Below are 11,858 nucleotides of genomic sequence, written 5' to 3' on the forward strand. Positions count from 1 at the left end.
GTCCGGCGCACTCAAAGCGTCCCATGTGGACCGGGAACGGGCTCGGGACGCCGAACACCGTATTGGGCCGTGTCGGACGAAAGGAAGCTTTGGGGCGCGCGACTGGGACCGAAAATATGTCCAACACACCCCAAAAACCTTGGGGGGCGCGACTGGAGGTGCTCTTAGCTTAGCACGAAATATCTTTTTTTTTTTCACCATAGCGCTCACCACATACCAGTTACCACAGCAAATCGAGAGCAAATGAAAGACTGTACTGTACACCACTATCTGATTATGCAAATGGAGAACTGTGACCCACCCCAAACGAACAAAAGGAATCAAAAGGATAGTACGGCCAAAGTTGCAGTGCGTAACATCCAAGTCCAACGAACTCTTCAAAGGGAGAACATCTCGATGATCTTATTGTGCAAAATTCCGCACCTGTATGACAAGAGAATGTATTTATGCTACCGCGTCAGAGAAAAGAATCGAGCAAAATCATACAACCTCCGCTGCACCCTAAATGGCGCTTCACTGAACCCAAACATGTGTTTGGGCCATTAAGTATACTCCACAAAGCTTTCTGCTATCGTTTGGCAACTTTGTCAGAAGCGAAAACCCCAGCGTCTCGTTGCTATGCACCGTTTCGGATTTTGCACTCATCTGATTACATTTGTGTTAACTTGGTTCCGGTGGGACCAGTTTGAGGCTGCGCATCCACTCGCAGAAGCTAGGGTCATCGAAGTGGATGAAGCTGCTCTTTAGCCTAGCCCTCAGTTCAGGAGTAAGGGTCCGTAGCTGAGGAAATCTCGACTCCTGAAACATGCAAAAGTGCCTATGTTAACAATTACAGGACGGCTGATAATTTGCTTTATCAATGAAACACATTACTGGCGGCCATAGCACGTAAGCAGTATTAGTGAAATAGCCTGGTGTGGATGAATACAGGAGAACCAGAATGTCAAAGGTAAGGTCCAGCGAGATTATTACCTGCTCATAAGTAGGGTCCTTGTGAGCTGGGATCAGGCGTGAGACAAAGTATCTAGCCTGAGAGCTCCCTTCCTGTAGCAGAAACACCGAAGAAAAAGAAAGAAAGTGAGCAAAACCAAGAATGTAGCTCTGTGCATGTGGTGGTTCATGCTAGTTGCACAGTTAGTCAATATGGAAGTATTGTCGCACTGATTTTAAATCAAAAGGAGTGAATGCAAAAATTTGAAATCAAAACAAGGAGTGAATTCAAAACATAGGGCATATCAAGCACTTCAAAGCAAATGATGTTTCAATTGCCAAATTTCCTATTAATATGATATAATCTAACAACACATGTGTTGTATAAAATACAATACTCTGATAGTGAAGAGTTGACAAGAGGAAAAGACAGAAAGCAGTTGTAATTTGGGTGAAGATTGAGAACAGGGAAACTGACTCTGAATGAAAGTATCCTGGGAGCTGGAAAACGAAGCTCACTGAGCTCTTCTGCCAGTGTGCGACATGCTGCTAAAGCTGCTGCACTTTGTCCTTCTTGGGTTGCTAGTTCAGCACCCTGTCAGCACATAGAATCAAAATGTAACTCCAGAAATATTACTTTTTTGTACGGTTACGACAAACAACCAAAATAGCATCAGTAGTCAGCAAAACTATAATTCAACATCATTTATAGGTTACGACTTCTTTCTGTGGCCCTAATCTATCAAGATTCAACATCATTTAAACATAAAATCATGAGATCTCTATATTCATTCTAACCACCAACTAACCTCAATAGATAATTTAATAATTCTAATGCATTCATGCTACCTCTTGCAAAATCTTATTACATATTACGATTACATAAACTCATATTCGTGGTAGGAAGTTAGTTTCCCCGAACATGATACTACTGAAATCGCGGAAAAACCATTTTGGCTCATAGGTGTAGATGCACCCACTGTCTAAAAATGTTTTTCAAAATGTTCAAAAAAATCAAAAAATATATTGGTATGTACATCCAGATATTCTGTGGTTGCACAGAGAGTTTCACGGAAAAAGTTTATTTTTTGCGGCCTGTGTAAAAAAGACAATTTTAGGTGCTCTGAAATAGCTTTTCCATGAGACATGTTTTGTCTTTTTACATAGACCACAGAAAATGTTCCTTTTTCACGAAACTTTGTGTGCAAACAATAGAATTCCCAGATGTACACCGGGGATTTTTTTGTTCGAATTTTGACATTTTAAAATTCGTTTGAAATACATTTTTCATAATGGGTGCATCTACACCTATGAGCCAAAACACCATGTCCACTAAAATCCCATACTTCATTTTTGTTTTCCTGTCATAAACAGAGTGGGAACAGAGAGTGGACAGCCAGCTTTTGTTCTATGAAACACAATATTAGCGGAACTGTGGCTTTTTTACTGGCTGAAAAGATCTGGAACATAGAATGATGGAGTGGGTTCTATCGTCAAGAATGATGAATTAAGTTGAGTAAATTAAAACATACAGTTACAAAACTAAGATTATGCGATAAGAGAGACAGATCATATAGGATGTGACTTACCAACCAAATGAAAATATCAGTTCCGTGATCCAGTACCACTGCATAATTTGATTGCATGGCAAGATCATATGCTGGCAGCTCCTCAAATGTGCCACCCTCTCGATGCATTATACAGCGAGGTGCCAGCATGCGTAGCGACAGGTCAAATGACGCATTCAAGAATAAACTCCTAACAACTGACCTTTCGTCTTCATGCCCTATGATGCTACCTAAGAGTGGGCCCCTTCTCAAATGAAATAAGCACTCGGGTAGTGATGACAGCTCTTTTGGGAAACGATAAAGCTTTGATTTTGGAACCTGAGTACCAAATTTGATAGCAATGTCCTTAACTCTTTCATCAATTGTGAGCCTCATGTCAATAGAATCAGAGGCGGTTCTGGCGCGCAAGACAGTTCTCTTGCCAATGATAACTGAAGCTACATCTTCTTGTACACTTGAAAGATACGCAGACAGACCATCAACGGTTTGAAGCCTGGTAGTGACCACCCTGGTAATTTCTGATTGATAAATATTAGAGTAACGGACTGCAAACTGGAAGTAAACAAAATCACTGTTGATATCACTTTTTGTCTCCATAGACACGGAAAAACTCTGTGTTTCTTCAACACTGTGCATCTGGATACAAAATGAAGTATCATTCTTGAATGTTTCATGAGAATCAGGAGAAGCCTCTTCACCAGGGCCAATAACTTGAGTCACAAGCATTCCATCTGAACATCTAATCTCAAATAAGCCATGGGAGCCAGCTGCTCTAGTCGACGCCCTTTGCAAGTTGACCCCAAAGGCCTCTCCAAAATCATCATGAAGCAAAAGCACGCCTCCAGAACACTTTGCCAATGGCTGCAGGACAGGAACCCTCACTGGACATGTCCCAGCACAAAGAATGTCAACGATGGTACTGTGTCTCTGTGCTTCATGACCAAGCCTGTCCATCCACTTCATAGCAGTCTTCTCCAGGTAAGCATAGTTTGGGTGTTGAACAGAATGAGGCACCGATCCTGGTCCAAACGTGTTGGGGCCACCAGCACACACTAAGATCCTGCAGTTGCCTCCTGATCTCTTGATGATTCCACGAGATAACTCCGCTGATGGCCCTTGAATAATACCAAGGGCAACCTCTACGGCAGCTCCAAGGCATCGGTCCCTCGACACTTCTGCCACACTTAACTGATAGGGTCTGAGAGATGAGAATATTGTGTGTGCAACAGGAAGCGAAGCATGCACAGGAGACAGGTACACCCCCGTCCCATAGATTAGCGCCTTCAATGAATCATGGGTGGGCGACTTATTTCCAGGTAGCACATCCGCTGACACTGCTGCCCCCTCTGAAAAATCGTACACGGAAACAGTTCTCCCATAGGAGATGATTCCAATCCTTGCAGTGGGAGGGAGCGAATCCAGAAACGCATGCAAGGAGCCCTGCAGATGCTGCAGGTGCGCCTCGTCGAGGCACTCATCTATGAGAATAAAAATGGGACCAGACACCCTCGAGTCGGACATGGGGACAAAGCCTGGCCGCCTATTCCCTGAATGCACATAATCGACAGCCGGGGATGCGAGCTCTGGCCACTGAAGCAGGTCGTGCTTGCTGGAGACCACGAATTCGCCCTCACTGTTGTTCAGTTTCTTGCAAATGACACACTGCCATTGCCCAGAGCCAATCAACACGTCGCAGTACAGATTCACATAAGCCCCACAGTTGAGGCAACGGCGTGGATCGCGCTCCAAGGCTTCCGGACCTGGCGACACCTCCCTCCCCGGCGAAACTAGAGCTCCGAAACCCAAGCTAGGGGCATTGAGCAGTTTCTTCTGCTTTAGGACCTACACAAGTGAAAGCACTAGTTACAAAGTGCACAAGTTTCTGAGGGGACAAATCGCACGACCAGAACACGATCTGCATCTAAAATCACGCGCGATTCGCAAACTCCAGTGGTGGTGCGATCGTGTAAGATCCACATGGTACTGTGCATATGCGAATGCATAATTGGGTTATAGTTTCTGAGTCACACAGGAGATGATCGTGGCTCACCTTGCGAGCAGAGAAGAGGACGTACGGGGAGTCGACGCTGGAGTCCTCCAGAGATGGCGGCGCGAAGGGGAGGTGGCCGTGGGGTGTGGCCGCGCCGTTCAGGAAGTGCGGGGCGGAGGAGGTGGGGAGGGAGACGGAGGACGATGAGGAGCCTGTGCGTGGGGCGAAGGGTACCGGCTGGGGCGAAACCGGGGTGGTGCGGAAGGGCACGGCGGCGGGGCGCAGTGGCGAGGAGAAGACGGGCGGCCCCGGCGGGGTGCTGAACTGCGCGGGCCCGCTGGGGCTGGGGCTGGGGATAGTGGGGCTGCCCCGCGCGGACGCGGAGGAGAGAGCGCGCGGCGGGGTGAAGACCGCCGGGAAGGGAGGAGACGCGTGCGCCGCCTGCGGCTGCAGCTGCGGCGGCGTCTCCTCCATGCCGGCCTTGCTGGGGGTCGGAGGCAGAGGCGGAGGCGGAGGCGGCGACGAGCGCGAAGCGCAGATCTAAACTGGAAATTTTGGAGGAATGCGACGGGGGAGGGAGAAGCACACCGATCTAAAGGATGGATGAGCTATTGGAGCGGTGATGAATCTGAATTACTGCTCGTAATTAGCGTGGATTTCACAAGAATTCTTTTGTCGATGTCATAATGGCTGGATCTTGGCTTCCTATTGGCTCATAGCCATCCTTGTTTAATCCCGGGGTGGGAAATGGACAGTGTCAACTCCGTTGTGAAGATGGGTCAACTCTTAGTCGATGCATGGTTGGGCCTAAATACATTTATATGTAACTTCGGCCTTCATCCTCTTTTTCTTGGGAATTTTATGGACATGGGTCCGCTGAATCCGATATTACTTATTTTAAAAGTAAGTTACACAAGTATATCGACCCCTGAGTTACACTTTTCACTGGGAACTTTTCATTTTTGCTTAAGCTACATTTCAAATTTTGGTATACAAAATGGCAAACATGTACATATGTGCATCCTAGTTGGAGAGGTATCGGAGGTGGGTCTGGATGATGACGTGTTGGGCTCATGTATTGAATTACAAGCAGCTGAGCGTAAATCCAGACTCTCCTCTATTAAACGTAATGCATGGCCTAATAAAAAGGCATAGGTGACTAAATCTCCAATTGTTTCCAAATGAATGGCATGTTTAAGAATAGCAGAGGTCTCAAGGACTTGGCTAAATACTTACACATCGTTGAAAGCATTCGGGAACATGTTTTAGATTTTGTTACTATCTCTGAGACGGGCAAGCGGAATTACTCAACAAGTTTTCTAAATCGTCTTTCAGGCGGGGAAGACTTTGCTTGGGTTTCCCGCCAGTCTCGGGGGCGTTCTGGTGGTTTATTAGTCGAGATCCGAACCGCGTCTATGGAAATGTTGGATAATTTTGGAGGTGACTTTCATATTAAACTTCACATCCGGAATAAATCTGATAATTTCATATGGAGTTTGGTTTCTGTCTATGGGGCTACCCAGGATGTTGATAAGCATGCTTTTCTTCGGGAATTGGTTAATTTAGCAAAGAACAATCCACACCCTATTATTATAGGCGGGGATTTTAACTTGCTAAGATACCCCCATGATACGTCTCCGACATATCGATAATTTCTTATGTTACATGCCACATTATTGATGATATCTACATGTTTTATACACATTATATGTCGTATTTATGCATTTTCCGGCACTAACCTATTAACGAGATGCCGAAGAGCCGATTCTTGTTTTCTGCTGTTTTTGGTTTCGAAATCCTAGTAAAGAAATATTCTCGGAAACTGGACGAAATCAACGCCCAGGGTCCTATTTTGCCACGAAGCTTCCAGAAGACCGAAGGAGAGTCGAAGTGGGGCCACGAGGTGGCGACACACCAGGGCGGCGCGGCCCAGGCCCTGGCCGCGCCGGCCTGTGGTGTGGGCCCCTCGTGTGGCCCCCCGCGTTGCCCTTCCGCCTACATATAGTCTTCGTCACGAAACCCCCAGTACCGAGAGCCACGATACGGAAAACCTTACTGAGACGCCGCCGCCGCCAATTCCATCTCGGGGGATTCTGGAGATCACCTCCGGCACCCTGCCGGAGAGGGGATTCATCTCCCGGAGGACTCTTCACCGCCATGGTCGCCTCCGGAGTGATGAGTGAGTAGTTCACCCCTGGACTATGGGTCCATAGCAGTAGCTAGATGGTTGTCTTCTCCTCATGTGCTTCATTGTCGGATCTTGTGAGCTGCCTAACATGATCAAGATCATCTATCCGTAATTCTATATGTTGTGTTTGTCGGGATCCGATGGATAGAGAATACTATGTTATGTTGATTATCAATCTATTACCTATGTGTTGTTTATGATCTTGCATGCTCTCCGTTATTAGTAGAGGCTCCGGCCAAGTTTTTGCTCTTAACTCCAAGAGGGAGTATTTATGCTCGATAGTGGGTTCATGCCTCCATTAAATGCGGGACGATGACGAGAAAGTTCTAAGGTTGTGGATGTCTTGTTGCCACTAGGGATAAAACATTGATGCTATGTCCGAGGATGTAGTTATTGATTACATTACGCACCATACTTAATGCAATTGTCATGTTGTTTTGCAACTTAATACTGGAAGGGGTTCGGATGATAACCTGAAGGTGGACTTTTTAGGCATAGATGCATGCTTGGATAGCGGTCTATGTACTTTGTCGTAATGCCCAATTAAATCTCACAATATTCATCATGTCATGTATGTGCATTGTTATGCCCTCTCTATTTGTCAATTGCCCGACTGTAATTTGTTCACCCAACATGCTATCTTATGGGAGAGACACCTCTAGTGAACTGTGGATCCCGGTCCATTCTTTACATCTGAAATACAAATCTGCTGCTATTGTTCTTTACTGTTCTTTGCAAACAATCATCATCCACACTATACATCTAATCCTTTGTTACAGACAAGTGATACGTCTCCGACGTATCGATAATTTCTTATGTTCTATGCCATATTATTGATGATACCTACATGTTTTATGCACACTTTATGTCATATTCGTGCATTTTCACGGAACTAACCTATTAACAAGATGCCGAAGTGCCGGTTCTCGTTTTCTGCTGTTTTTGGTTTCGGAAATCCTAGTAACGAAATATTCTCGGAATTGGACGAAACGAAGACCCGGGTTCCTATTTTCACCGGAAGCATCCAGAACACCGGGAAGGACCGGAGGGGGGCACGGGCCCCCGAGACCATAGGCCGGCGCGGCCCGAGGCCCTGGCCGCGCCGCCATATGGTGTGGCCACCCCTTCGACCCTCTGCGCCGCCTCTTCGCCTATATAAAGCCTCCGTCGCGAAACCCCCGATGCGAAAAACCACGATACGGAAAACCTTCCGGAGCCGCCGCCATCGCGAAGCCAAGATCCGGGGGACAGGAGTCTCCGTTCCGGCACCCTGCCGGAGCGGGGAAGTGCCCCCGGAAGGCTTCTCCATCGACACCGCTGCCATCTCCACCGCCATCTTCATCACCGCTGTCTGCTCCCATGAGGAGGGAGTAGTTCTCCATCGAGGCTCGGGGCTGTACCGGTAGCTATGTGGTTCATCTCTCTCCTATGTGCTTCAATACAATAATCTCATGAGCTGCCTTACATGATTGAGATTCATATGATGATGCTTGTAATCTAGATGTCACTATGCTAGTCAAGTGCGTTTTACTTATGTGATCTCCGGAGACTCCTTGTCCCACGTGTGTAAAGGTGACAGTGTGTGCACCGTGTGGGTCTCTTAGGCTATATTTCACAGAATACTTACTCACTGTTATGAATGGCGTAGTGAAGTGCTTATTTATATCTCTTTATGATTGCAATATGTTTTGTATCACAATTTATCTATGTGCTACTCTAGTGATGTGTTATTAAAGTAGTTTTATTCCTCCCGCACGGTGTAATGGTGACGAGTGTGTGCATCCGTGTTAGTACTTGGCGTATGCTATGATCATGATCTCTTGTAGATTGTGAAGTTAACTATTGCTATGATAGTATTGATATGATCTATTCCTCCTACGTGGCGTGAAGGTGATAGTGTGCATGCTATGTTAGTACTTGGTTTAGTCGTGTTGATCTTTCTTGCACTCTAAGGTTATTTAAATATGAACATTGAATTGTGGAGCTTGTTAACTCCGGCATTGAGGGTTCGTGTAATCCTACGCAATGTGTTCATCATCCAACAAGAGTGTAGAGTATGCATTTATCTATTCTCGTTATGTGATTAAAGTTGAGAGTGTCCACTAGTGAAAGTCTAATCCCTAGGCCTTGTTCCTAAATACTGCTATCGTTGTTTGTTTCTTGTTTCTATGCGTTACTACTTCGCTGCGTTACTACTCGCTTGTTTATTGTTACGGGCAAAGCACTTTTACAGGTGCCGTTGCTACTACTTATTCATACCACCTGTATTTCACTATCTCTTCGCCGAACTAGTGCACCTATTAGGTGTGTTGGGGACACAAGAGACTTCTTGCTTTGTGGTTGCAGGGTTGCATGAGAGGGATATCTTCGACCTCTTCCTCCCTGAGTTCGATAAACCTTGGGTATCCACTTAAGGGAAACTTGTCTGCTGTTCTACAAACCTCTCGCTCTTGGAGGCCCAACACTCGTCTACAAGAATTGAAGCTCCCGTAGACATCAAGCACTTTTCACGGCGCCGTTGCCGAGGAGGAAAGGTAAACGGCACACACACACGGCAACCCCGGCAACTAGCCACTTTTACGGCGCCGTTGCCGGGGAGGAAAGGTAAAAGGCACTCATACTCCGGTTCCAGGTAACAGTACTTTTCTGGCGCCGTCGTGTTTGTGCTCGAAGCTATTTCCTTTAGATCCTGCAATTGCATCTTTTTGTTTCTTGTTTACACTAGTTTGGCATAATGGACAACAATGAGCTTCTTATTTTATTTCCTGAATTAAAACATGGATTGTTTGATGCGAAAATTAAAAAACCTATGAAATCTTATTTACATCGTTGGTAGTAATATTAGTATGAACGCTTTGAACACCATTGTTGATAATAATGTAGAAAGTTCTAAGCTTGGGGAAGCTGGTTTTCATGATCTTTTTAGTCCCCCAAGCATTGAGGAGAAAATTTTCTTTGATGATACTTTGCCTCCTATTTATGATTATAATGATAGTGGTCTTTTGGTGCCACCTACTATGGAGAGTAAATTTTGTTGTGATTATACTATGCCTCCTACACTTGATGAGAATAATAATGATAGCTACTTTGTTGAATTTGCTCCCGCTATTACTAATAAAATTGACTATGCCTATGTGGAGAGTAATAATTTTATGCATGAGACTCATGATAAGAATGCTTTATGTGATAGTTATATTGTTGAGTTTACTCATGATGCTACTGAAAGTTATTATGAGAGAGGAAAATATGGTTGTAGAAATTTTCATGTTACTAAAACACCTCTCTATGTGCTGAAATTTTTGAAGTTACACTTGTTTTATCTTTCTATGCTTGTTGGATTATGCTTCTTGAACTTGTTTATTTACAAGATTCTTATGCATAGGAAGCATGTTAGACTTAAATGTGTTTTGAATTTGCCTCTTGATGCTCTCTTTTGCTTCAAATACTATCTCTTGCGAGTGCATCATTAAAGCTACTTGAGCCCATCTTAATGGCTATAAAGAAAAGAACTTCTTGGGAGATAACCCATGTGTTTATTTTGCTACATTACTTTGTTTTATATTTGTGTCTTGGAAGTTGTTTACTACTGTAGCAACCTCTCCTTATCTTAGTTTTATGTTTTGTTGTGCCAAGTAAAGTCTTTGATAGTAAAGTAAATACTAGATTTGGATTACTTAGCGAGTTCCAGATTTCTTTGTTGTCACGAATCTGGGTCTAATTCTCTGTAGGTAACTCAGAAAATTATGCCAATTTACGTAAGTGATCCTCAGATATGTACGCAACTTTCATTAAATTTGGGCATTTTCATTTGAGCAAGTCTGGTGCCCTTTTAAAATTCGTCTTTACGGACTGTTCTGTTTTGACAGATTCTGCCTTTTATTTCGCATTGCTTCTTTCGTTGTGTTGGGTGGATTTCTTTGTTCCATTACCTTCCAGGTAGCTTTGAGCAATGTCCGAAGTGTTAAGAATGATTGTGTCACCTCTGAACATGTGAGTTTTTGATTATGCACTAACCCTCTAATGAGTTTGTTTCGAGTTTGGTGTGGAGGAAGTTTTCAAGGGTCAAGAGAGGAGGATGATATACTATGATCAAGGAGAGTGAAAACTCTAAGCTTGGGGATGCCCGGTGGTTCACCCCTGCATATTCTAAGAATACTCAAGCGTCTAAGCTTGGGGATGCCCAAGGCATCCCCTTCTTCATCGACAAATTATCAGGTTCCTTCTCTTGAAACTATATTTTTATTCGGCCACATCTTATGTACTTTACTTGGAGCGTCTGTGTGCTTTTGTTTTTGTTTTTGTTTGAATAAATGCTTGTGTGGGAGAGAGACACGCTCCGCTGGTTCATATGAACACACGTGTTCTTCGCTTTATCTTTTAGTGTTCATGGCGAAGGTTAAAAGCTGCTTCGTTCATTTTTATATGGTTGGAATTGGAAAATGATACATGTAGTAATTCTAAAATGTCTTGGATAATTTGATACTTGGCAATTGTTGTGCTCATGTTTAAGCTCTTGCATCATATACTTTGCACCCATTAATGAAGAAATACTTAGAGCTTGCTAATTTGGTTTGCATATTTGGTTTCTCTAGAGTCTAGATAACATCTAGTATTGAGTTTTGAACAACAAGGAAGACGGTATGGAGTCTTATAATGTTTACCATATGTCTTTTATGTGAGTTTTGTTGTACCGTTCATCCTTGTGTTTGTTTCAAATAACCTTGCTAGCCTAAACCTTGTATCGAGAGGGAATACTTCTCATGCATCCCAAATACTTGAGCCAACCACTATGCCATTTGTGTCCACCATACCTACCTACTACATGGTATTTCTCCGCCATTCCAAAGTAGATTGCTTGAGTGCTACCTTTAAAATTCCATCATTCACCTTTGCAATATATAGCTCATGGGACAAATAGCTTAAAAACTATTGTGGTATTGAATATGTACTTATGCACTTTATCTCTTATTAAGTTGCTTGTTGTGCGATAACCATGCTTCAGGGACGCCATCAACTATTCTTTGTTGAATATCATGTGAGTTGCTATGCATGTCCGTCTTGTACGAAGCAAGAGAGATCTACCACCTTCATGGTTGGAGCATGCATATTGTTAGAGAAGAACTTTGGGCCGCTAACTAAAGCCATGATTCATGGTGGAAGTTTCGGTTTGGACATATATCCT

General features: G+C 44.1%; 1 protein-coding gene across 1 annotated transcript; it reads right to left on the reverse strand.

Annotated features, from left to right (window-relative positions):
* Positions 1-376: 376 nt before the first annotated feature.
* LOC124660944 (protein transport protein SEC23-1) lies at positions 377-4,962 on the reverse strand. The gene is made up of 5 exons (XM_047198794.1): positions 4,549-4,962; positions 2,520-4,340; positions 1,409-1,525; positions 973-1,044; positions 377-798 (listed from the first exon to the last, which is right to left on the reverse strand). The coding sequence occupies exons 1-5, from the start codon at positions 4,960-4,962 to the stop codon at positions 661-663; spliced, it is 2,562 nt and encodes an 853-aa protein (XP_047054750.1). The 3' UTR covers positions 377-660.
* Positions 4,963-11,858: the final 6,896 nt, after the last annotated feature.

The sequence above is a fragment of the Lolium rigidum genome, chromosome 6 (assembly GCF_022539505.1).
Source record: "Lolium rigidum isolate FL_2022 chromosome 6, APGP_CSIRO_Lrig_0.1, whole genome shotgun sequence".
In the NCBI taxonomy this organism is placed as follows: domain Eukaryota; kingdom Viridiplantae; phylum Streptophyta; class Magnoliopsida; order Poales; family Poaceae; genus Lolium; species Lolium rigidum.

What these genes read in the sequence shown, in the direction of transcription:
- LOC124660944 (XM_047198794.1), bottom strand. Translation starts at nt 4,962, where the DNA reads ATGGAGGAGACGCCGCCGCAGCTGCAGCCGCAGGCGGCGCACGCGTCT. An exon ending in TCCTCTTCTCTGCTCGCAAG is followed by an intron (nt 4,341 to 4,548) that starts GTGAGCCACGAT and finishes TCACTTGTGTAG; the next exon opens with GTCCTAAAGCAGAAGAAACT. An exon ending in CTGATATTTTCATTTGGTTG is followed by an intron (nt 1,526 to 2,519) that starts GTAAGTCACATC and finishes ATGTGCTGACAG; the next exon opens with GGTGCTGAACTAGCAACCCA.